At 42.8% G+C, this 21,607-nt stretch overlaps 1 protein-coding gene across 7 annotated transcripts in view; it reads left to right on the top strand.

Annotated features, from left to right (window-relative positions):
- Positions 1-21,607, top strand: part of PTPRT (protein tyrosine phosphatase receptor type T) — a 1,115,914-nt gene that overhangs the window by 876,906 nt on the left and 217,401 nt on the right. For all 7 annotated transcript variants that reach the window (XM_053574016.1, XM_053574013.1, XM_053574015.1 and 4 more), the window contains exon 12: positions 6,794-7,067. In XM_053574016.1, coding sequence (XP_053429991.1) covers positions 6,794-7,067 — 274 coding nt within the window. The remainder of the gene's footprint in view (positions 1-6,793; positions 7,068-21,607) is intronic.

The following is a 21,607-nucleotide window of genomic DNA, read 5'->3' as shown; positions in this document are numbered from 1 at the left end:
GAGACAAAGAAGCATCCTGTTGTCTTGGGAAATCATATTAACCTTTTGAAGTACAGAGACCACATGAGAGAGAACAAAGTTAAACAATCCTTAATAGGGAAGGCCTGGACCCCTGTTCCTATGGATCACTGCCAGGGCCATAAACAGCCAAGATCTACACGCTACTGTGGCTCACATGGTCAAGTAGTTTTGGGAGAAAATGTTTATGTAAACCATGTTATCCTTAGTCAATGTGTTAGAGGTAAGACTTTCTATTTTTGGCTATCCTCAGCAAAGCCAATATTAAGGACTCCTTGTTAACAAGTTTGCTAAATCATCAGAACTTCTGTACTAGTTGAAGACATATAATGTTGGGAGCCTATTGTAGATAATATTAAAATTGTATGTGCCAACCAACCAAGATGACTGTAAGATGGCAGGCTTTCTTCTGTTGATTTTGGATATTAAATCAGAGGTTGTTCTTTCAGAAGAAAAGAATGGGAAAGGATTCACCAACATTTCATGGCTGATTGCATTAGAGTGATTTGCTAAGGAAACACTTTTTTCCCTTATCTTCACTTTCCAAATTGTATAAAGTGACATCATATTTTCCTTGACATAAAAAGATTAAAAAAAAAAAAAAAAGAAGAAGAAAGTTTTTGGCAGGTAAAATACAAATGATGGCTTAACCTTTGGTGTGATAGAAAACAGTATAGCCCTGTGGTTAAGATGGAGGGTCCAAGGGTCAGACTGCCTAGATTCACAAACCTTAGCTCTCACTCCCAAACAGCAGTGTGACCTTGGGAAAAATGTCAAGCCTCCCTATGCTTCAGTTCTCTTATTTTGTCAAAGGGCAATAACAGTATCTGCCTCTTAGAATTGTTGGGAAGATCACACGAGATATTGGATGGAATGAGCATAACATCCTCCACAGTAGATGGCAGGTATCTGGTGGACATTTTCCGCTGAATGACAGCATCACTGCATCACACGGGAGTGGGAGCTGTAACCAAAGTGTGGGCAAAGAGCTATGCGAACAGAAGAAGGAGAAGCTAGCTCTCGTTTGCAAGTCAGCAGAGGCTCCTCGGAAAGGGTGGCATTTGCTCTGGGTCTGGATTGGATGAGGAACTGCAAGTTGGAGAAAAGGAATAAAAAGGCATTGTGGGCAGATGGAACAGCGTACAGAAAGACACTGAGGCATGTGGTGAGAATCGATGTAGAATGTGCACTTAAAATTCATTTCGTAAATCTTTGTAAATTTGTTTCTTTTTTAAGAAATACTTAGTGAACAACTGTTACATGTTCAGCATAATATTAAAAGCGGTGAACTAAGCAGCAAGGTCTCAGACTTCATGAAGTTCACAGTCAATTTGGGAACAGACAGCGAGCCAGAGAACAAATAATCAAATGAGACATGTTTAAATGGGGATAAAAGCTATGGAAGAAATAAATCAAGAGATGAGATATATGATGACTCACGAATGCTAGTAATGATGAATTAATACTTTAGTAAACTTAAAATGACCCAAATCAATGATTTTCAAGGGGGGTGAGAATGCCAGAGGGGAATGCTCCTGTTGAGTATAAAGGTCTAAATATCAGAATAAATAAATAAACACCAGGACAAAAGTATAAACATAACGATAACCTAGGTTTGTGGTTTCATAGCTGCACATTTCACTATCTAAAGAGCTTTTTAAAAAAGCATTGATGCTGTGGTCTCATCTCTAGAGATTCTGATTCAGTTGGTCTGGGGTAGGGCCAAGGAATAAGCTTGTTTAAAGCCCCGGGGTGATTATTATAATGAGCAGCCGCAGTTGAGAATGACCAATCTTGAACAATCCCCTTAAGATTCTAAGATGGCTGTTCATTGCCCTTGCTTGAAGATTCAGTGGTGGAAAAGCCAGTGTGATTGAGGAGAGGTTACCGTATTCCTCAGCTGAGCAGTATTGGAAATAAAAGGTGAAAAGTACCTTGCCAAAAGAGATTTCTGATTTTCTTTTTTTACAGGTTGTTGTTTCCAACTGCCCTAAGGGGGCACTGTTGGTGACCACCCAGATCTTGCAATCTTCCCTCTCCTGAATTGTGTGCATCCCTTAGGTCCCAGGTGCTTGGATGCAAACCGTTCCCAGGTGTGAACCGCTTTGGAGATTTGCCATTAGTCTACCAGAACCACCTTGTGTGACCCTCACACAGAGCTAGGAGTGCCTAAGAGTGTGTGCCTCTCTGGGGCAGCCCATAACCAATGAAATGAGAAAAGTTCTAGGGCACAGTGTATGCTCCTGAGCTCCTAATAGGATCAGGCTGAAACTATGAGGTTGCCAGACATCTTACCCTGTTTGCCTTCTCCCCTTCTTGGTTCCTTCTGAGACCTCAGTATATCATTTGCATTGAAACTTTGGTTCGTGGTCTGTTTCCGGAAGAACCTGAACTAAGCCCTGCCTCTTTCTGGGAGAACATGGATTAAAATATGCACCTTTCTGGAATTGGACAATCTTCACCTATGAGCTAAATCATGCACTCCATCTGTCCCTGAGTTCAGCATCTGAAAGGATACAGCCCCTGGCTAGAGACTTCTCCCTGGGCCACAGGAACTGATGAAAAGATGGCTCTGATAGGTCCCTGGTTCCCCTCAGTAGAATCTGGTAGTCACTCACCATCTACTAGGATGGGGTAAGCAGCACAGCACAGCCTTCAGAGCCCTGCCAGAGGAGGCTGCAGGATAAGTAATGCAAAGCCAAGGATCATAAATGCCCACCTTCTCATTGGGAGAAATAACAAGGGTGTCATGAGAGCAGAAAATGTCTGAGTAAATGCTTTGTGTTGTGAGGTGAGCATTTTAAATTACTCTTATCTCATGCTATCAGGGGTTTCCTGCTTAAAATATCCCTTCTCTTTTTTTTTTTTTTCTTTAAAATATCCCTTCCCTTTATAAATGATCCTGACGCGTTTATTGCAACCATTTTTTTCTGAGCTGGAGATATGACTTTTGGGGGGTTATTCTCATTTAGGTATGATTTTATCATTGCCAGTAAGCTGAAAAGAGCATGCTCTTAGATAAATATATTCTCAAGAGAAGGAGGATGAAGTTAGTTCAAGAAATGAAACTCAGCCCTAGTTTCTTGTTTCTTTCTCCCACCCTTTCCTAAAGGGTCTGTGTCAGAGAAAGGAGACTTACACAAGTACTGTTCCTCCTCTCTGCGCTCTTTTCCCAAAGTTCCGGTCTTGGAGAGAGGCTAGATTCATTGGCAAACAGATTTATCTGACAAAATGACTTACAGCTGTCCGACTGCATTGCACATTTGCCTCTGAATGGAAAAGCTGCAGGTGCAGTGGGCCTGTGGGAGTTTCTTGGTATACCTTGGCACAATAATCCAAATCGTATGGGAACCATATGTTAACTACACAGTTGAAACCCAAAAAAATATCCTTTACTGTTCCTTGTGATTTCGTATGAGGTTGGATAGGATTGAGATAAGCAGTTTAGGCTGCCAAGTTAAAAAAAATGCTTGGAAGGCCCTTCATACATTTTGTTGGTTTGTGGGAAAAGAAGGAAGGTGGGGGGCAAAGAAAAAGAAAAGGAAACATGCTGAACTATGAATGAAAAGTCTAGGTTTCTGCTTTTGCTACAGTTGACCTCACAGGCCCAGCATCTTCATCTGTGATCAGGCTGCTGAGTTTGGTTGACAAGTGGATCTTCAGTAATCAGATTGGCAGGTGGTGGGATTACAGGCTGACACCCATAGAGATGCCATGACTCCCTTTATGGGCCTTGGCTGCATTCGAGTATTCAGAGCCTAATGAGGTCTTGTTATCCTAGTTGTCCTCAACTGGAGAATCTTATGACAGACATGGAAAGTACATGAGGCCAGCCTTGGGGCTCTTCTTGATTTATCCCGTCACAGGAGGGCCAGGGACAGCAGAAAGTGATTCTAGGAATGTGATCCAACCTCAAAGTAGCTCCCAAAGCTTTGAGGTCTCAATTTAGAGGGAAAGGATGACAGAGAGATTCCAGGTAGGATGAGAGCGTTGGCTTGGAAACACAAGACAGAGGTCTTGTTGGGTTGAACATAATCAACCCAGGTGACAGGAATAGCTTGGGCTGTAAGGGAAAGCAGGGTCCAAGCTCTTTCGAACCCCTGGTTTTGGGGGTGAGGCTGTTGGCTTCTCCTGAGCTGGTCAGGAGGCCATGAGGGCTGGGTTGGTCACATGCCCCCACATCCAGTGCCAAGCGTTCTCAGGTGCTGTTTTAAGCCTTAGTAGGAGAGCCCAAGACACTGTCTGCTTCTTGAAGTCACTCCTTTGCTTTTTATTAACTTTTACCTTTTTTCTCACAGATCAGAGTCCCATGATTAATAGACCCTGAACCAGTTGAGCTTCCCTTAGCACTCTAGCCAGAGACTGTGGTTATAATATAAAGGAGGGCAGATCCTGAAAACTTCATCACAAGCATGCTCCACTCCCACCCTATAACGTCTGGGTTTGGGTCTTAGGTCCTTGTGCTGCTTTTCAGTGACTGCTTTGAGCTTAGCTGTCCTGATAGTCACCGGGCAATTGAGAATGACCCCTGAGTTGAGGAGGGGGTGAGTACTGAAGTCATAATTTAATTTAAACATTTATTGACTTCAGCTGACAGTAGCATCATACATAGTGTCATGCACTCACACACGCTTTGGGATGTTGGGCAGACTCAGATGTCATGCACCCTGACTCAGGAGTCCACACTCAGGTAAGTACGTTCACCTGGACGTTACATTCATGCCTGCTGAGGTGGACACCCTCAGGGTCTACAGATCCTCATTTAGACATTGTGCACACTCCAACGCAGCATCACTCCCTGAGAGGTTGGCCACGTCTGCTCACCCAGGACCCGTGTGCAGTCTGGGCTGTCAGGTTCTCATTGAGATGTATATATAGGGCAGCAGAGCTGCTCCTCCCTGCACTCAGACATGCTCATCCACAGCGCTGCTCACCTCCACTCAGACGTCCCACCTCAGTGTGGCATACACTCACACCTACCCTTTCCCATTTACATGGCTGACCATTCCCATGCTCAAGGAAATTCAAGGGAACACTTGCCATATTGAGTGTGTCACATTTTGTGGGGGGGAGTCCTTTAGAGCCATTTTTATCTTAATGAAATAGTCCTGCGTCTCTGTCTTCTCTCATACTGTGCTTCTTAACTGTCTTCAGATGGATAGGTCTGAAGGACAGTAGCCTGCACCATGTTCTATTTCCCTAAACCACTTGCTACTTCACTCTGCCCTCTTTAAATGATTGGTTTGGGGCCCCTGCTGCAACCACCTCATTACTTCACAGAAGTCTCCTGTGGGCACTCTTTGGACAATTAATCTTCTGTCTTAGACTATAATGGCTCTCAGAGATCTTTGCAATAAAGCTTTTCTAAAAGTAGAGCATTTATTCAAGATAAGTACAAACTGCACACATTCGAAGAGATGGGAAAATATTATCCAATTCTTAAACTTTAGAAGAACTTTTACAAGGAAGAGACTACATGCTGGGTATGAAGTTGATATTTAATAGAGGCTCAGTCTGCTCTATTCACATACTAGCATCGTTTTACATTCTTTTAAGTTGGAGGGAACAATATGGAAATCCCTAGACGGGAGCCCAGGGGAGTCTGGGCTTATCTGATTAGTGCTTCTGCAACCAGTCAGATTTAGTTTCATGCTTGCTTTCAGTTTTAATTCAATCCAATTTGATTCATTTGAACAAGCTTTCATTGATCACTTGTTGGGTGGCAGGCATTTTGCTGGGCAGCATGTATGTAAGGAGAGATAACTAAGCCACAACTCCTACTTTTTAAAAGGTCACAATCTAGCCAGTGAGACAGGAGTCTCATCTCATATTATTGGAGAGCCAAGAAGTAGCCATTAGGGAGCTTAGCTAGCAAAGAAGAGGATAACTCATCCAGCCTGGGTGGATCTGCACAGGCTTCCCGGAGGAGGGGAAAGATAAGCTGAGCCTTTAGGGAAAGGCTTCCACAGACAGGTGGCCAGGATTGGAGGACATTGCAGGCAGAGGAAGCATGAGATAGTAATGGCATGGGGTGAGATCCAAAAGATGTCTGTGCAATACCATGAGGTCTGGACTAGTTGGAATTAAGGGAGTGTCAGGAGAAGACCTTTTCAACAAAAGACTGAGAGCCAGGCCCAAACAGTTTCAAATGCCAGGACGAGGGTTTAGATTATATAATTTGGACAGCAGAGAGTCTATGAAACTGTTTGAGGAGGGACAGTGCTATTTGATTAGGAAAATCAGTGGATTGACTTAATCGATCAAATAAATTAGAGGTAAGGAAACCAGTCAAGTCCATGTAAGAGGTGGGAAAGTGCCTAACTTAGGCATTATCAGTGCAAGGGGAAGAAAGAGGTGAGTCAGGCACAGCCTTGCAGAAGTCAAATCAACAGGGTTTGTTAGTTAGAGGTGAAGAGTGAGAACCAAGGCATTAGGAACTGAGAATGAGCCCTTGATTTGGGATCTGGCCACTTGACAGAAGATGCTACATTCGTTCAGAAAGAGAAGTAGGAGGGGCAGACAGGTTTGTAGGGGTTGGGGCTGAATTGAGGTTGGGACATGTCCAGTATGAACTGGCTTTGAGACATCTAAATGGAGACAGAGTTTGACGGAGCAGTGGGTTTGAAACTCTGAAGCTCAGGAGGGAAGTTCAGCTGCAGGTGAATGTCATGAGGGTGTTTCCATATAGGTGAAGCGGGCTTGACACCATGAGAATGAACGAGCTCGTCCTTCCAAAGAGTTGATCAACTGTTTGCCTCTTCTCTCTCCTATCCAGTGTTTATCAGCTGGTTGTCAAGGAGGAACGACTTCAGAAGTCACGGAGGGCCGCTGACATCATCGAGTGCTTTTCGGTGCCTGTGAGCTATCGGAATGCCTCCAGCCTCGATTCTCTACACTACTTTGCTGCTGAGTTGAAGCCTGCCAACCTGCCTGTCACCCAGCCGTTTACAGTGGGTGATAACAAGACATACAATGGCTACTGGAACCCTCCTCTCTCTCCCCTGAAAAGCTACAGCATCTATTTCCAGGCGCTGAGCAAAGCCAATGGAGTGAGTATGGCCACGTGGCGGCCAGTTCTTGCTTTGTCGAGTCCTCCCGTGCTCACATGATGGGGCAGCGTGGCTCTGGAGCAGAAGGCAGGAAACCGAGGCCCAGGGGCCAAATCCTGACCCATGCTTGCTTTGTTTAATATGAGGCTTTTAAAAAGTACAGCTATACCTATTTATTTACTTATTGTCTATAGTTGCACTGATGCTTAATGGTAGAGTTAAGCAGTTGCAATGGGGACTGCATGCTCCACAAAGCCTAAAATATTTACTACGGCCCTTTACAGAAAAGCTTTGCAGAGTATGGAGAAGGTGTTTACTTGAGCAAATCACATGGTCTATGTGAGTCTCAATTTCTTTGTATGTACTAGTGATAATACCTACTGATTTGTCATCTAGGAAGGCACTAAGCATGTTTTGCTTGATCATTGAATCCTTTGTGATGACTGTTAGTCACATTAGAAAATGAGTAGAACCTCTATAAGTTGACCATCCAAGGAACTGAAACAAACTGGTCAGCATATGGAGGTGGTGAACATAAGGAACTAGGCCTGCTGTACTGATACTTGTGGTGCATGTCCAGTCTGCGAAAATCAGGTCAACTTAATGAGGTGGTCAGCGTAAGGAGGCGGTCAACTATGAAGGTTCTACTGTAGTTTTTCTCCAAAGACAAGGTAACTGGTTTTGTGTCAAATAGTTCTTTTGTCAAGGAATGGTGTCAGTCATAACATCAGAAAATCATAGGGCTAGAAAGGATCTTTTATTTCATACAACACTCTTGCTCCATCAAAACAACAGTCACAACATGCCAAACAATATTACATCACAGTTATCTGGTATTAGTGCTTATTCTTGAATATCTCCAAAGACAGAGAACACACTTATAGCTGAGGTAATTTGGGGTAAGGTGGGCTATGTCTCCGAGGATTTTTCTTGTACCTGAAGTTTCTACCTGCTGACCTTGACTACACTCTCAGGAGCTGATAGAACCAAGGCCGTCAGCTTCTTAGCTGGTATTCTTTCCTTATATAAGGTCTTTGCTCCCACCCACTTCTCCTTTACACAAACACATCCATCTGGTGCTCTTTCCTTCAGGCTTTAGTCTCTCTTAGAACACAAGTTCGTCATTTTCCATCCAGGGTATTTTTGTGGATGCACTCCAGGGTGCCACATTTCATTTAACGTCTAACAAACACTGACAAATGCCAGGCCCTAAGGTTATATGAAGGCTATGTGTCAAATAGTATGCCCCCACCAAGAGCTTATAGAAAAGCAAGGGATTTTGTCATGTGTTGTGTTGTACAGTGTAGCTGGACAAGTGAGAAGCTCGCAGGAGAGGGGAAGGCTGAGACAAAAACAAGATTTGGTGACGTCTGCGGGAACAGCCCGTGCAGGCTATGGGTGGCCAAGACAGAGCGTCCCGTCTGTCGGTGGCAGACAGTGCCTGGTGAGGAACCTGGATGCAGGAGCTAATTAACATTTAGAATGTCCACATACCTATTTAAATTCCACTTTGGTATTTCAGTTCTGCATTTATTACTGGTTCAAGCAACACTCCTTACAGAGTACAAAACTACAAAGAGAGCTTTCCAGACTGCCTTCTACCTGTCCATCTGGTCTCCCGTCTTCTCGGAACAGTCTGGTGTGCTGAGCAGGAAGACGCACAGACCCACAGAAGCATCTGGGGCCCGTGGAGTTCTCCGTTCTCTGAATCCCACGCCAGCCAGGGTATCGGCCCAGCATAGCTCTCCAGGAAGGTGTGGCTTTCCCTGCTCTTGGCACATATCAAGAGGGGTGACTGGATTTCCACTCTGCAAAGAGGCAGAAGAAGCTATACTTGATTCTTCTCACTGAGATACTCATAAGATCTAGGAATAGACCCCAAGAAACCGGCAGCCATACCCCAGAAGGAATGTCCCCAACCAGAACAGGGCTGGCCCTGAGCAGAATGCAGGAGATACTAGACAAGTTTAGAGGTTTTACTCCCAAACATCACATCATGGACCCCCTCTTGGAGACATGGGGTTTTGCCATTAAGACAGAAAAGAAGTGTCCTATTCTGAAGCTGCCTTGTTTCAGAAGTAGTGCCTACTGCTGCCGCTGCGATGAGCAAGGCCATTTAGTTACTCATGGCTTCCATTCCACGGCAGGCGTGCTTGCATTTGAGAACTAAGATTCCCAGTAATGAAATACAAGCATGGTGGGGCTGGATGGTCGCCTATTCCAAGGTCTCAAGGGTACAGTTGGCCTCACAGGAGCAGAGAGAGGAAAGCAGTGGGATCTGGGCACTCGGAATGCTGTCTTTTTCTGGCTAGGCAAAAACTCCACACTGTTTCAAATTACTGTCTTTAGTACTACATTTTACTGAAAAGAGCTGGGGGAAAGGGGTCACAGGAGCAGAGCAGCCAATCTCGGTGTAACAGATCTCTGCCTGGCCCTGGTCAGATCGCTCTCTGTCATCAAGGGCAGTAGACAGTGCCATTAAGCCTGGAGCATTTTTGAGGAGAAAGCATTATAACTCCCAAATTCCTTATCAGCCAAGTTGTTGTTCTTGTGCAAATATATCAGAGAGACAGTCTTAGTGTCCAGGGGCTCCCACAAGCACTGCTTCTAATAAATCATTCAAAGAGCAATTGACCAAGCAATGAATCAAAATGAAGAAATCAAAAATAGAGAAATAAAGAAAAGACCCACGGTGAGCAGGAAACTAATTAAGCATAGCATTACTGCTAAATAATTGCTCTATATACATGTATGGTATAAAACAGAAGGTCAATGTAAAAAAAAAAACTTTAAAGATTCATAATGTAAAAAAGTTAGCAATTGCTATCTGGATCTATAATTCGGTATTTTGTCAACACAAACTGAGAAAGAATTGAAAGATTAATGACTGTAAATAAAAATCTGCTAATTTTCGCATGTTAGACAAGGGAATAAATAACTACTGTTTTATTTTTGATACTGAGAATATTGCAAAAAGTATAGTTTTTTTAAACAGAAAGCCTTCCAATCTACCATTAAAAAGCCAAACACCAACACTCTACAAAGAAAAATGGTGAACATTAAGGAAATAAGTAAACATGAAAATCAGTGACTAAATAACACAACAAAAGACAAAAGTGCTAGATCCAATGGAGGGTCTGGGGGGGCAGGGGAGACAGAGAGTGTTGCTTTGCTCCATTATAAAAAGGGAACAAATAGCTGGGGTCAAATGAGAAGCAGAATTCCTCAAATCAATATCACTGAAAGATTTAAAACAAAGGATGAAACAAAGCTAATTAAACAGATTAAAGGATGACAATAATGGCCATTGTTTTGCAGAGTGGTTGTGGGCCAGGACGGATTATTTATTATCAACCAATTTCATTCCTCTCTACACTACCTGTAATTTTTAGTCAGGACAGGATAAGAGAATGCTAGGGTCCAGATATCTTTATTCTGTGGATATTAAAGGGTGGTTTGTCAGCTCAGCAGACTGGCTTTGAATTCAGTCTTTACAATCAGACCGCCTACACATGAAGCCCTGGTAGCTAGGTGACTTTAGGTAAGCTACTGAAAGAATTACAAATGATTGCTCAACCAAAGAAACACTTATCAAGCACATGCCATAGGTAAAAAGAAGGCACTTTTCTTCCTTTGGCATACTGCTGGAAATATAGCAGAATGCCAAACAGACAAAAATCCCTGCCCCCATAATGTCTACATTCTACTGGGGAAGACCTAAAATACATAAGCGAAATGCTATGTCAACTATGGTCGAACCTCCATAGCAGACCAGCTCTCTACACTCACCACCTCCTTAAGTTGACCTAATTTTCATAGACCAGACATGCACCACCTGTCAAAGAACCTAGTTCCTTATGTTCACCACCTCTGTATATCGACCAGTTTGTCCTAGTCCCTTGGGGGGTCAACTTGCAGAGGTTCTACTGTAATTAATTTTAAGTTCCACATTAGGGATATGGAAGTCACTTATTCAATGTAGACTCTTATCAACATGAGCATAAAACATTTTGTATACTCTATGGTGACCGAAGAGTGTGGAATATTCCAGTCCACTATGGAGAGTTCAAGTAGGTGGACATTTGCTGGAATGTGAGTTGTTCACAGGCATTTGATGGGGGATTTTGATCTGATTAGTAATCTCTCATTTACCTACTGACACTTACTTACAGATAACAAAGGGTAGTCTCATTTATCAGAGTATTGTCATTGGTATAGATTTCGTAACACCTATTTTTCTCATGAATCAGGCTATATTATATCCCTTCATTTTGGATACAGCTATATTATATATTCTTAGCATCTTAGAGTTAGATGGACTTTGAACTTGGCATCTGGTTTCGACCAAAAGCCAAAAATGATGTCTCCCATAAAGTGTTCCTGGCAAGACATTATGGTACTTCAGTTTGGTTACTGCAAATCTTGGGAGTGAAAGGGAGTTGATTTCTTTGTGGAGCAGGTAAAAATATTAGAACTTTGTTCCCTATATAAAGCCAAATTCTGTCTCCTTACTCTCCTCTCTTGGCCACTTGTATTGATTTGAACAAATCAAATCTTTCTTTCCCATGTCAGCCTTTCAGAGAAAATATGACTGTCCCAACTCCCTGCCCCTGGCCACCCAACTCATTTCTCATTGATAGTTACCATGGAGTTACTTCTTTTCTTTCTCACACAGCATAATTTATGAATCTCTTTCATCCTATTTATTCCTTTGATTTATTCCTTTTTACACCCTGTCCTCCTTCAAAGGGGGTGCTCAGAATCTATCACTGTTTTTGAGATACGGTTAGACTAGGCCTGCTACAATTTAACTACCCCTCCTACCTTAAACATTTCCTGTGACATTATTTCTCAGACATCCCCAAATGTTTTCCTCACTTTGGAACCTCAATGCAGGCTGTGTTTTACCTAAATGTCTGTTTTCTCCATTGTCTTTAGAACTAGTGGCGTCTCTTTTTTCCAGGCCTCAGTTTCAATGTTACACGCCCTGATTAACTTTCCAACCATATTACCTAAGAGCCACCCACCAGTGCTACTTACACATCAACCTGTTCTTTTTCTTTATAATACTGTATATATTGTCAATGGCACGTTTTTGTGTCCTGTGCAACTCCTTCTTAGGGTCTTTTTTGCTGCTGCATCCTCTGTGCTGAGCACAATATTTCACACATAGATACCCAGTAATCATTCGATAGATGACTGAATGAAAGTATAAACTGTTTCATGTTGTCTGTGAGTCTGTTTCCTCACTTACAAATTGAAACAGCAATACATACTTCACACAGTCTTTTGGTGGACTAAGTAAGAAAGGGTCTTGAGTAATGAAAACCTCCAACCAAGTGTGAGTACAATAGTCTTTATATCCATTCAGTGTAGAATGAGAGAGGTGTTTTTTTGATTCATTTTCACGATGAACAGATGAGTCCTAAAGGAGCTTCTTTCCATCACAGTAGTAAGACTTTTTCCCTGCCCAGATGTCTCATTTCCCAAGCTCCAGCCTCCTGGGCAGCCTTGATTTTCTCCAAATCCCCCTCCTGGTGCCCAGAGTAGCTGTCTTGGTTGGAAACAGCAGGTGGGTACAGTTGTGTGTTGTTTCTTTTCTGCTCTTCCCAGAATGAGGCTTGCTGAACCTTCTGTTCTCTGCATCCTCACCACCATTAGCCATAATTGCGAAGTTGAAAGGACAATAATGAACAGGGGGTGGCCAACTCATGCAGGTATCTGTCAGAAGCCCCCTTTTGTTGGGTGATGCTGTGTTCTACGTAGGCAGAGGAAAAACTCTTCCCTTGCCAAATCCTTTTGGTCACGCGGAGGTACATTTAACCTGGGTGATGCCTCTGCCCAATGATAAGCTAAATAAGAGAAGTGGGAAGTAGAAGAGTGATTGTTTGCTTTCTCCAATTTCCTCCTCCAAGTCCTGAACTCAGTTGCCTCTTGAGAGCAGCTGGAAGCCAGATGCTATGTTGAATGGCTCACCATGTCTGTAGTACAATCACATTATAACAGTTGAAATGATCTAGGTAGGACTAGATTAGGGGAAAATTCTATGTCTCTGAATGCACTGGAAGAATCTTGTGTTTAGTTGTATCCAAGCAGGGTTAAGGAAATATTTGCACATGAATGGATTTTCCATGGCATGGAACATCAGACAGACTTAGCTTTGAGTTATGGCTGTTCTCAGCTTTGTAAACTTGAGCAGTTTACTTGACATCTCAAGATGTACAGTGTGATGAATGATCTACTTCTTAAAAATAGGGGGAGAGTAAATGTATATACGGGACATAAAAAAGCATTTTATATATAAAAGCATCTCATGACATTATACTTTAATGTCAATAAGAACGTAATATTTGTTCTCTTTTCCTTTTGTTGTTTTCCTGAGAGAGCAGAAGGCTGGAGCATCCTGGCCTGGCATATCCCAGTTTGTCGAATAGAATCCCAATTATCCCCACAGAAACATAAACCTTCCTAACTTGGGAGGGCCTCAGGACTCTCGTCTATGTCCCAGCTGCTGGCTGCCTTGACCCACCCACAACTCACCCCAGGATTTATTCTTATTAGTTTAATTTCTCATCTATGGTTTCAAGCCTGACATCTGTTCCCGTTGATTCTTTTTACATAATTGATCTTACCTTTTAAGTATGATATCGCCTTTCCCAGCCTATTTCCTGACTCTGTTGTTAGCTGGCTGACTGTTCACATGTCCCGTACTAAAAGCTCAGGTGGATGTGAAACGAGGAGACCCAGACTCCAGAGGACTAAGAGTGAAGACCCCCAGGAGGTCACATGGCAGGGTGGGTCATGGAGATTCAATCACAGAGTTTGTAAGAAAGCTGCTATCTTGCTTAGAATAGTCTAAGTCATTCTGTAGTATGAACAACAATAAAATGTCAGTGGATTATCAAAAAAAAATTTTTTTTTGAACTCCTGTCAAATATCTGCAGTGAGTCAGCAGAGGACTGTGCTTATCACAGTCACTCGGGGACTTGGGCTGATGGAAAGTCTATCTTAATCACTAAATCGGAGGGAAAAAATTGTAGCAAACAGGCTGTAAAAGTTTCCACGCAGAATGGTACACAGTATTTTCACATTCCGTCAGTAAGGTGGCCACACTTAATTCCAAAAAGTGGAAGGTGATGTCTTCTCCCTGTGTGCCTAGAAGGAGAATTGGACTATTTGGGCACAGCCCTCATGACCACTGGTTTTCCATGATGACTAAGCTTTGCCTTTAAATCCTTATGATGTCCAGACTCACTCTTGAAGCCCTTGTGTAATTCCTATCACACATCCTGATGTCTTTCAATTATCGAGCACATGCTGTGCTTCAGACGCTAAGTGAGGCGCTTTCACCCATACTATTTCCTTGATGGGTCTCATGAAGTGACTCCATTTTTGTCAACAGATGGAAAGCCAGCCGGAAAACCCTGGAGTCTCATGGTGTCTCATGGAGTCTCAGATTGAAGGAGGGAGTTTAGTAACAGCTTGTTCTCTGTACCTCCGTGGAGAATGATAAATGTCTCACACTCGCCATGCCATGGTTCTGCTCTGAAAGGCAGTCGTTTACCTGTGGCTGCCATGCATGTACCCCAGAGGTGGCAGCCAACCTTGGTTCTCACAGGGGCAGAACCAAGGTAACAGAAAGCTGTGAACAAAAAGTCCCCACATGACCATTTGCTTGTTGCAAAAGTTCCATATTAGGAACATATTTCTGACTTTATTAGCTCTGCAGAGCCTTGTGGAACTGGAGAGGAGGACTAAACTGAACATTTTGAATCCAGTATTATCACCACCACCTTTCTATAACTTTGGACAACCTTGGTGTGATACATGTCCCTTCCCTGTTCCCATCTGTCACCAGAGCTCAGGTCATATATCCCTACCTGGGCCTCATTCCCAGTCCTCAGTGGCTTCTGTCTCTAGGGGTTCAACCTGCCTACCCACTTTTTGGCATCTCTAATTCCAGGCCCCTATTCCTCCATTTGAGCCTTTTCTCATGTTCTTAAAAACATGAGGAGCTCTGTTGTGCCTCAAACTTCTCTCCTCAAATAAGAAATTCCCTGAGTGTCACCTTGTACAGATACCAAGATGAGCTCTCCCAGGTTGCTACTTTATTTTTTACTCCCTTACAGTTCTTATGTCTTTTATTATCATGCTATGAGGCCTGAGGGAGCAAGGACATTTTCTTTCCCGTGCAAATGTGCTTTAAACTCATTTGGAGGAGGAGATGAAGGTTACCCAAATGTTGACAAGTGATAATCTTATCAGCCTGGGCCTTGAGATTTAAATGTGCCAACCCCAGTCTCAACAAGGCTCATGGAAATAGCAGCCCACGTTTCCACCCTGTGGGTTCTCTGCCTCCATTAGGTTCCCCCAAAGTGAGGGACCTTATGAAACTGGGACTGATTGCCTCCAAAGGGTGAAAATACGGGGAAACCTCAAGTTTAAGAATGGGTTCTGCCACTTTTGAGCTACGTGAACTGAATACTTGGCTGCCAACCTCCATTTCCCCGTATCAAATGGGGATGAGATGTGCCCTCCTATGCTCCCTGAAACCTTTGCAAGTAAACAGTGAGTGCTGTAACCCTTTGAAAACACCTAAGGACTTTTCAAATGAAGGCACAGTTGCTGACACAAATATATACTAACTAAGGCTGTCCAGAAAGTATCCAGCCACGTATATCTCTATTGTCCATATGGTGCGGCTGGATACTTTCTGGACAGCCCTTGCGCGTATGTAGCAAACGAGGTCGGACAATCAAGATTGCAAATTCATCCTAGAAAACATGCTACGTATCGTATTGCTGAATAACACTACGGTCAGCTTCAAAGTACTTCCCTTGGTCATCTGGTGACTGTAGTGATATTCAAGACTGAGGTACGTAGCATTTTTTTCCAAGAATGAGTTCACGAACTTCATTGTTCACCCTTGCACATTCAGAATATGTGCATAGACACATAAATATTTCCGAGATGTATGTATATATGTATATGAGTATGTACACATACACATTCAGTTAAAATGGAGTTTTAAAAGTAGCTTAAGAATTCAGCTTCTATATATATATATAAGCTGAATATATATATTCATATATATATTGAATATATATTTTTATATATGTCCCCTTATAGTGGGATAAAGAGGAATTACTGTGCCAGAGGCCTGGTATAGGTGGTTAATGACCTGGTACATATTTGCCCCTTGTGAGCTTCCTGGAAGGCAAGACAGAAAGGACCAGGTTTGCTTAGCGTCTCTTACGTGATAGAAGGAAGCATATACATTTTTCATGGGAGAAATTAAAGGGGGATTTATCCTATAGATCCCTACATAAGCTCTGAAGAGATGCAGGGCAATATCGTAAGAAAATTTTTGTTCAAATACTTGATTAATCTCTTCTATATCAATCCTATGAAACCTGAGGTTAAAACATTAGAATTTAATAGAGACATTTGCACTCAAGGATTTTTGTCTGTTTCTTGTGCTAAAAAAAATGGCATCGATGCTATTAACTAATGATGTTAAATAAGATGAATGGGTTTCCGAGTTTATTTCCCCTCAGCATTTTTGGTGACTATGCCAAATATGGGGACTTTCTTTTTGCATAGATGGACACTGACCAGCTGTGTGCCCTGAGGCAAGTGACCTAAGCTCTCTGAGTCTCCTTTTCTTGGAGAAAATGTTGATGTTCCCAGTATCAACTTTATAAGAATTTTTATAAATATTACATAAGATGTATGAAAAAATGTTTGTCCCAGTGCTTGGTGTGCAATAAGCAATGTCAGCTGTCACTCTTAGACTATCGCAGGTGGCAGAGTAGGGAGGTACAATAGGGAAAGAACAAGCGGAATCTATAGGACACAGACTTTTTAACTCATCAATCAAATCTGAGTAGACTGTGGACGTGATGTGGGAGAAGAGAGTTCAGGGAGGAGGGACACAATCAGCGAAGTACCGGGTGTCCAGGGATGCCAGGTGGCACACCAGCTGCATGGGTGATAAGGAAGGGAGAGTCGTACTTATGGAGACCCAAGTGAATGAGTGGAACGGTTGCTCTGCATGCCCGCCCTTCCTGGAGGCTGCATTCTGGTCAAGTTCCATCGCTCACATTATGGCCCTCCACTTTGCAAATCTGTAAACTCAATTCATTGGACTGCAGAATTTAGGAGATTGATATAAACCAAACTTACAAGACACTGATCAAAATAGTTGGCAATGATTATTTACTTATTTCTTTTTGAGACAGAGTCTCACTCTGTCACCCTGAGTATAGTGCTGTAGAGTTGCTCACAGCAACCTCAAACTCTTGGGCTCAAGTGACCCTCTTGCCTCAGCTTCCTGAGTAGCTTGGGATGACAGGTGCCCACCACAATGCCCAGCTGTTTTTAGAGATGGGATCTCACTCTCGCTCAGGCTGATCTCCCATTCCTGAGCTCAAGCGATCAACCTGTCTCAGCCTCCCAGAGTGCAAGGATTACAGGCATGAGCCACCATGCCTGGTGGCAATGATGTTTTTTAAAAACTAATTTGTTTATCTACCACCATCCCACCAAATTATTCCTAAATCTTGCCTGAATCTCATAAAAGTCTGGGTTGCCCAAAACATCTCACTGTCTATGTCCAGTCATCGCCAAGTTCTGTTTCTTCTAGCCTTTAATGTTCTTCCCAGTCCGCATACTCTTCTCATCCACCATCCTAGCCCTGGATCCTACCATCTCCTACTTGGACAAACTTAATAGCCCCTTCACTCTCTTCCCACATCTGTGATTGCTTACCTCAAACATATTCTTCAGCAAGTATAAACCAGTCCAACTATGCAACCTCATTTAAAACATGAACAAGCCAAGACTTTGAGAGGCTATGACTTGCAGAAGCATATTCCAGAAGCAAGGGACTGAGCTAGGTTTTAATCTGTGCATGCAAAAAAAAAAATGGAGGTAAGCATTCCTGTGGGTTTAGTGCCCCGTTTCATGCTGGGTCTTAGACCCACAAAGTGGCTTCACAGAGGAATATGGCTATGCTGGAATCAGCAGGCATCCTCAAAAGATCTCAAATTCCTCACACACCCATACTTTCCTCCTTCTCCCACTGGACCTGGCCAGCCTCCATCTCCCATTCAATCTTGAAACACTTGCTGGCCCTGCCATTTACATCAACAAATAACGAGGAGCTGTACTGATAACAATTATCATAATAAATTGGCCTTTGATTACATCTGTCACCTGAGAATTTCAAAGACTTTACAAACATCAATTAGTAATTACAGCTGAACGGATCTCTTACCGCGAGCAGGAATCATTAAGTTCAGATAAGAGCTGTGCAGGGAAGCAGGAAGGCCTGCGCTAGCTTAGGTTGGTTCAGACTGGGGGTTGCCTTCTCCCCATGGGGCAGTCTAAGCTCCTCTCTGTGAGGCCCAGAGGAACCACACTCTGACATCCCAATGAGGGATCACTTGTACAGCCTGAAAGTCATGCTGTTGAGGGACAGGTGACACAAAAGGCACCATAGAAGGGCGCTCACTCATAGATTGCCCAGTTCTCTTGTTTTGGCAGAAAAATAGAAACCTGAAGTCTAGTGTGGGGAGGCAATTTGCCCAAGATCAGAGCTATGACTTATGGCCAGTCTTCCACACCCCATCTGCCTTTGTTTACTCTGCAAAACTGGGCCTTCATTGGTTATGCTGTCCTCTGTAAGGAGATGGGAATAATAACCCAGCAATCACTCACGGAGGCTCACTCGGAGTTAGTGGGCGATACACAGACAAATTAGATACAGTCCCTCTTTGCAGGGAACCCACAATCCATGGAGACGACCGTCAAGAAAACAAGTATCCCCTGTCCCAGGAACCACAGAGGGTGACTACTTGGTACACAGCAGTACCCCTGGAGGGCATGAGGAGGTGCTTAGGAACATCTCATAGAATAGTGACATTGAGTTGATTTAAATGATGATTGTTAAGTGATTATCTTCCAGGCATACAGTGGAGCAGAGTAGTAGGTGTACTTGGGCAGAAGACCAAAGGTTGGGGACTCCATGATTTTGGAGAGATGTGGTGGGGTTGCATCTGGGGAAAGGAGTGAAGGCCAAAGAGAATCAGAGATAAATCAAAGCTTTTTCACATGCCATGCTAAAAAGCTTAGAGTTTGTTTGTTGAAAACAGGGAAAAATAGAATATAATCTCAATATTAATTTATTAAAACCATAAGCTTATTCACATATATTTTGCATCTTTCATGTAATTGTACACAGAGAACTTTTTCAGCCTAGTGGGATGTGGAGAGGCTATTGCTCCCATTGTACAGGTGGGAATGCTGTGAGTCAGAAAGATGAAGGAACATACGTGGAGAATTTACTCAAGGTTACACACTCAACGAGAAACAAAACTAGAATCAGAATGTCTAAGTTTGTTTATGCCAGGTTCTGTGCCACCAGTGAAAGGGACAGGCACGTCTCCTGCATCCACGGTCTTTACGTGGAAACGACAATTAGTGAATATACAAATAAATAGTTTCACGCACTGATGTGGGAGAGTCGAAAAGAGTGATAGGTTAGGGCCAGCTGGAGAGTGTGACAACTGAGTGTTATCATCAGGGAAGGCGTCCTGGAGTAGCTGACATAGACTAGAACCCACCTGATGAGGAGGTGAAGGTCTCAAGACATTCTAGGCAGAGGCAACAGCATACAGGGCCTGAGGATAAAATAAGCTGGGAATGCTTGGGATCATGAAAAAGACCTCTGCGGTAAGAAACTCAGAGGGAGCAGCAGTGTTTGCTTGGGCAGGACGTGAGGGCCAAGGACGGCACTGGGGTTTTATGTTCAGTCCACTGGGACTCAACTGGAGCTTATTAAACACGGAGTGGGGGGACCTCACCTGGGTAATTACAAGATCACTCTGGCTAATGAGGGGAGCGAATTAGTTACAGGGGTCCAGAATGGCTGCAGGTGGGGTGGTCAGTAAACTCTTGCATCCTCCAGAAGAGAGATGGGGGTGGTCTGGACCATGAGGGCAACAGTGGAGACAGGGAACATGATGTATTCAGGATACAGGAAAATATGTCTTGCTCTCACCTTTACAAAACTGCTGTTATGGAAACATTTCACACGTGTGCTTAAGTAAAGAGAGTAAGATAGAGTGAACTTTAGCCAATCCTGTCTTATCCCAACTCACTCCCTCTATTCCACCAAATATTTTTAACTCCTTATTTCGGCATTCAAACTGGCAGAGAAGTTTCAACTCCCTAATTGCTAACAGTTTGTCACAGTTGTTTCACCACCCCTGGCTCTCTCTCCCTTTCCTTCTCTTTCTCCTGTTCTCCATCTGGTGATCAATCACCTCTTTATTCCTAAATGCTGTAATAGGCTTTTCCAATACAAGCACAATACGATCGCCAGGAAATTGGTGTTGATGTAATACGACCGGCCTCAATTTTGACAATTGTCTCAGTTATATCCTTTAGAGTAAAATTAAAAGAAAAATTCGGATCCAAGCTCACACGTTGCATTTAGTTGTCGGCCCTTTCCTGTTCCTTGTATCTCGGTCTTCCCTCTGCTTTTACACCCTTTTGAAAACCACAGGCCCCTGAAGGTGGGTCTGTCTGAGGTTTCCTCGCGATTAGATTCAGGTTATGCATTTTTGTAAGGGTCAGGAAGCCGCGATGCTGATTTCTCGCTGCGTCATACCAGAAGGCATATGGTGTTGATTTGTTCATTACTGACAGTGTTAACTTTGATTACTTAACGTGTTGCCCACCATGGTTTTCTCCACTATAAAGTTACTATTTCTTTGCCATGTACACGTATGAGTATTTTGTACAGACATATTTTTAGACTATGGAAACAACTTGTTCTTCATAAAAGTTTTTTTCTTTAGTTTTAGCATTTGCTGATAATTTTTTTCTAAATCAACTGTTACAAGAATGTTTGCCAAATGATGATTTTCTAATTCCATCATTTGTTCCATATTTATTAGTTGACATCTCTTGTGAGTGAGTTCTCCTTTCTCTATTTTTTTAAGCTATTTTATTTTATTTATTTTTGAGACAGAGTCTCAAGCTGTCACTCTGGTGGAGTGCTATGGCGTCACAGCTCACAGCAACCTCAAACTCTTGGGCTTAAGTGATTCTCTTGCCTCAGCCTCCCAAGTAGCTGGGATTACAGGCGCTCACCACAACGCCCAGCTATTTTTTTTCTTTTTTCTTGCAGTTGTCATTGTTGTTTTAGCAGGCCCAGGCCAGATTCGAACCTGCCAGCCTCAGTGTATATGGCTGGCGCCCTACGGATTGAGCTACGGGCACCACCTGAGCCATTTTATTTATTTATTTATTTATTTATTTTTACATATACATGTGAGCCATTTTTTTTAATTGAATTTAATTTTTCAAAATTTATTTCATTGTTTTTAATTTCAGATTAACATGCAAGTACAAGGATTAGGTTACATTGCTTTGTTAGGTAAAGTTCAAGTTGTAGTTGCTTTCTCCCGTATTTTGAATGTATTCATTCATTATATGAATATGAATTTCTAGATTCTTATTTTATTCAGTAG

This window comes from Nycticebus coucang, chromosome 21, assembly GCF_027406575.1.
Source record: "Nycticebus coucang isolate mNycCou1 chromosome 21, mNycCou1.pri, whole genome shotgun sequence".
NCBI classification, from domain to species: domain Eukaryota; kingdom Metazoa; phylum Chordata; class Mammalia; order Primates; family Lorisidae; genus Nycticebus; species Nycticebus coucang.
This window is presented reverse-complemented; position numbering and strand designations above follow the sequence as displayed.